Raw genomic sequence first — 4,802 nt, forward strand, 5'->3', positions numbered from 1 at the left:
ACTTTTGTAAACTTAAACTTGTTATCGAACCGTTGGTAACTTAAAACTTTGCAAGTCTTACTTTTCAAATGAATGCGACATAATTTTGGTCAAACGCGTCTCATTTAGGGACTATGACCACGTAACGGGACCTAAGTTAAACGGCGCCGTCAATGACGATTTTGTCGGGTCGCTACAGTTAAATGTTACATGAGACTTGGTTATTGATAGCAAGTAAGATAGGAATGCTAATGGCTCTAAGGCCTAAGCCATCCATCCATTTAAGTAATGTGAAGCCCTTAGTTGAATTTAAGGTTACCAAACAACCCCTCAAAATGAGACATATACAGTATAACAACCATAACTTGACTTGTATCTATTACCAAATCAGGTTGTGTGGTTATATGATTTCCTTTTGATATATATATGACAACTGTATCAAAATGCGTCTAGTGCTATTATCATCCTGTATGGCCTCTTGTAATGTCAAGGAGGTATATATTTCAACTCCACAAATATCTTTATCATCACATCCAAACTGCAATCATATCAACTGCATCATTCTTCGAAAAAACGTCCATTTGCTAACAAGCATACATCCGCAAAACATAGGTTACCTTTAAATTGAATAACATGAGAATCCATGAATTTCAACTGCGAACTGGAGATCAACATCTATAGCATACTTCTTACAGTAATATTCAAGAAAATATGCACATTACATAGGCAGCGTTATCCATAATCATTTATTTTAAGTGACACCATCTCAACACGAATATTTACACCACCACTAAAAAGAAGGATTCAGAATTAACTAATTCCACGGTAAATAGCACCAGGGCAAAGTTCATCCATAACATCTACATTTCTATAACCGTTGTATTCTCTCAAACAAATCCAGCCTCGACGAGACAAATAGTCGCGAAAATCGTCTTCTGTGTAAAATATCTTGTCTTCGGTGTGTACTGGTACGTGATCCGACTCCTCAAACAAGCACACCTTGATTAATAGGCCTGAAAGTAGAACAATAAGAAGTAAATTCACTAATTAACTATTTTTCCCACATTTGTCGTTCCGTCAACGAAAATGACCAAAATGCCCTTATGAAGTAGGGGAAATAGGGAGAAAGGCTGCAGAGTTATAATTCGTGAAGGATGAAAACTGCAAAAGTGAGAAACATTGGGACGGAAAAATGTATTTTACTATAATACAACATTAAATGAATTTTAGAATGATTTTTTTTTTTTATAATACTGTCATAAATAAGTGGGTCACTTTGTTATTATGCATCATCTATAACAGGTCAAATGAAAAAATAACTAAATAGAGATTGTCACACGGCGCCTGTAGCCCAACATGTAATATTAATAAATACAAGCGTCAAAATTGATACACTGAAACGCCAAATTTAATATTGCAATTACATGGTTTCAGTCATATTTAAAGAAATAAGTATTAGTATTTATTTATTATTATAAAAATTAATAATGGATACAATGTGTTGCTTGTCAGTCCCACCAATTTAACCTGGTTTTAAAAATTACCCAGTTTGAACCGCGCTTGACCCGCCCATATTGCCACCTATATTATCTAAACCAAGTCACAAGCATTGCAAATTTCTAGAAAATGACAGTTACCTTCATCAACATGAAGAGTATAGTTTCCTAAAGGCATATCCCTATCAATCGTTCGCACAATGTTATCAACATCTTCCAACCAAAACGCTCGATGTGTCCTCAGCCTAAAAGCCGACTTGATGGTTTCCTTTATGGCATCAGGTGAACCATCAATACCAATCCGTCGTGTGTAATCCCCCAACTTGACCGAAATAACCCTACCACCATAACTGTTATTCTGATCACCTGCATCAAAAACATATTTATAGCTCACAAAATCTTTAAGGGTAAAAAAGGAATATGATAAAATTACAAACTTTATAACAAGACCAACCATTTGCAGGAGTCTCCCGCCAATTCCATGGCGAAACACCATTTGCCGCCATTGTATCGGCGGCAGCTATGGCAAGAGGATGTCCCTCTTGATCCAACTGTCTTTCAAGATTAAGGGAACCTCTAGCACTACCTGTGACATCAAAGAAAATTGGTTTTTTAATATTGTTAAATTAGGTTACATATCTCTAACTAATTAGGTCAACATCTATGCTTAATGTGTGGTTGTTGAAATTTTTTTAAATTGTGTATTCAATCTAATTTGGTAACTTAATCAAAATATACATGTCCCTATAAGGTAGAATGTTTATGGAAGTATTAGGCAATAAATTAATTTTGATTATTGACAAAATTCAGATTTAGATTTTTTTAATAAAGATGCATTAAATGTAGCTATAGATAGACAAAACAGTATTTGCAGATCAACCCAACCTGGCGCGTTCCAACCCTTGCTAGAAAATGACCCATATCGAGTTTTTGACCATTCTACCCATTTAGCAACCCGCCCATAATGTGACATCTAATATTTACTATTCTAAAACATTATATGGTTTAAAACAAATATGCACAATAACTGACAATCTACACAGGGTTTAGCAAGATAAAAAGTGATATAATACATCATAAAATATGATATGTGATATACGGAGTATAATTTTTTTTTTTTTTTTTTTTTTTTGAACGTCGGGATTGGAGTCCCTGACGGGGACCACCAAAGGAGTTCCCACCACCCGATCATATATGTTTCACGTGTCAAGAATGTTCCACCGAACAATTGCATACGACAGCTCAGCGTGTAGTCACCCTTGTGAAGCACCCCCTGAACAACTGTCATAGGACAGGCTGAGACAGCGATGCCTCCAGAGGACTCCATAACCAACTGCAAAGCAAATTACATTATGAAATCCCCAGGTGAGACTCGAACTCGAGACCTCACGGACACCCAAAAAGAGCGGTAACCACTCAGCTAAATGGAGATGGTTATATATATATAACCACTCAGATATATAATTTTTCTTACAACAGCTTAAAAGTTATCTCACCTTCTACAGGTGCAAATGCAATGCTGGTGTCCTCTACACCTGCATAAAAGAAAGAAGTAGCAAAACGGTTAATCAAATATAATACGTTTGGTTACGCAACACAGAGTTAGTAGTTTCCCTATTTGCAGACGAGAATTAGAATAACAAGGCTACAGAAATTTTTGGATAATAAAGTTCGGATTTGAACATATGGATCTTCAAAAATGCAAAACAATCAATTCCAATAAAAAAAAATGTTACACAAAAGGGTGACAAGAATGACGTTTAGATTCGCATTTCTTATATTTACGAGTTTTCTAAAATAGTCCATTCTTGCAAACCCTGCTTTCTCTCCGACATTTATGCAAGAACAACGGTTGATTCGCAACAAAATGTCAACTAAGATGAACTTACAAATTCAAATAAATCACAAAACAAAGATAACAGATTGATATCTCTAATCCTCAAACAAGATGGATTATCAATAGAATCATGCATACAATTATAACCTACAAATCTTAACCAAGACCTCACACATTACTATCTTCAAATAAACAAATTAAGTAACCACAACTTTTAGACAAAATATATAGAGTCCACATAGCTATAAGTCCAATTTTAGAGGATCATAATAATGATAAATGCACAATAACCTAACAACTAATTATTCATCCGTTTGATCCAACCTTCTAGTTTTTCTAATACTCCTATTAATAACAATTAATAAAACAAACAGAAAAGTCCATGTAATTAAGAAATTTCAACCAAACTAATTACTCTATCAAGGGAAAAAAAAAATTCCACGCATGACCCTACAAAGGTGACATTCCACACGGTTACCGCTCCAATATTTCAGAATCCTAAATTGACCATGAATGTGAAATCACCCAACTATCCTACCACTTCAATCAAAGTATCATTTAATACCAACAGTGTTTCATAACTTCACAACAATCACAAAACATATAATTTTACCAAACAGAGACATGAATTAATGTAAAGTTTGTACCTTTATGGAAATATATATCATATTACTTGTACATTTATGGAATTACTTGATTATCCTACAACTTTAATCTAAGTAATCACCTAACAGTGAAAAAGCTTCCCAATTTCACAATAATCACAAAACAATAAGTTTAATCAAAAAGAGACTTAAAAAAATGAAGAAAGTTTGTACCTTTATCAGAAAACTGCATAAAAGAATCAATCTTTGAGGTCTTATTTCTATCCCTAATAACTTGTTCAACCTCTTTATAAAACTGCATCTTACTATTATTAGCTGAATTATAGCCATTACGAATATTGGACTCTTTAGCTTTCTTGAATTCTTTTAATAAATTCCTCCATTTGTCTGTACACATAGTGGGTGATCTATCAAACCCTTTTTCTTTCATCTTTAATGAAATTTGTTCCCATAAATGTTTGTTAGACTTTGAAGTGTTGAAAAGTGAATCGATTTCATGACGGAGGTTGATTAGGGTTCGGGTTTCTTCTTTAATCCATGTTTCTGCTCGTTTTTTCACCGGTGGTGCTGCGGTGGATTTGGTGGTGGTGGTGTTTTCTTCGCTACTGGTAGTGGTGGTGGTGTCAATCATGATTTGGGGGTCCATCATCATGGTGGTTTGTGGTGGTGGTGGTGGTGGTGATGGGTAGAAATTGATAGCTTGTTGTTGATGTTGTTGAGGTTTTGCAGGTGAAAACATTTTGGAAGTAAAGTTTGATTTGAATTGGGGAGATTTCAAGGGTTTATGAGTATGATCAAGATTAGAATAACCTTTTTGTTACTAGGAAAAAGGAAATTGAATATGAAAAATGGTTTGTTTGTCTACATAGGTTTATCTCTTTTTTA

The 4,802-nt window shown here is 34.5% G+C and overlaps 1 protein-coding gene across 1 annotated transcript; it reads right to left on the reverse strand.

Annotated features, from left to right (window-relative positions):
• Nucleotides 1-679: 679 nt before the first annotated feature.
• LOC139847341 (trihelix transcription factor GT-4-like) lies at nt 680-4,802 on the reverse strand. The gene is made up of 5 exons (XM_071837008.1): nt 4,131-4,802; nt 2,972-3,010; nt 1,930-2,061; nt 1,617-1,841; nt 680-992 (listed from the first exon to the last, which is right to left on the reverse strand). The coding sequence occupies exons 1-5, from the start codon at nt 4,654-4,656 to the stop codon at nt 790-792; spliced, it is 1,125 nt and encodes a 374-aa protein (XP_071693109.1). The 5' UTR covers nt 4,657-4,802; the 3' UTR covers nt 680-789.

This window comes from Rutidosis leptorrhynchoides, chromosome 5 (assembly GCF_046630445.1).
Source record: "Rutidosis leptorrhynchoides isolate AG116_Rl617_1_P2 chromosome 5, CSIRO_AGI_Rlap_v1, whole genome shotgun sequence".
Lineage (NCBI taxonomy): Eukaryota > Viridiplantae > Streptophyta > Magnoliopsida > Asterales > Asteraceae > Rutidosis > Rutidosis leptorrhynchoides.

Excerpts from the sequence above, each read along its gene's own strand:
- LOC139847341 (XM_071837008.1), bottom strand. The coding sequence starts at position 4,656 with ATGTTTTCACCTGCAAAACCTCAACAACATCAACAACAAGCTATCAAT. Across the intron at positions 3,011-4,130 it reads TATGCAGTTTTCTGATAAAG|GTGTAGAGGACACCAGCATT; the intron begins GTACAAACTTTC and ends TCTTTTATGCAG. Across the intron at positions 993-1,616 it reads TACTCTTCATGTTGATGAAG|GCCTATTAATCAAGGTGTGC; the intron begins GTAACTGTCATT and ends TTCTACTTTCAG.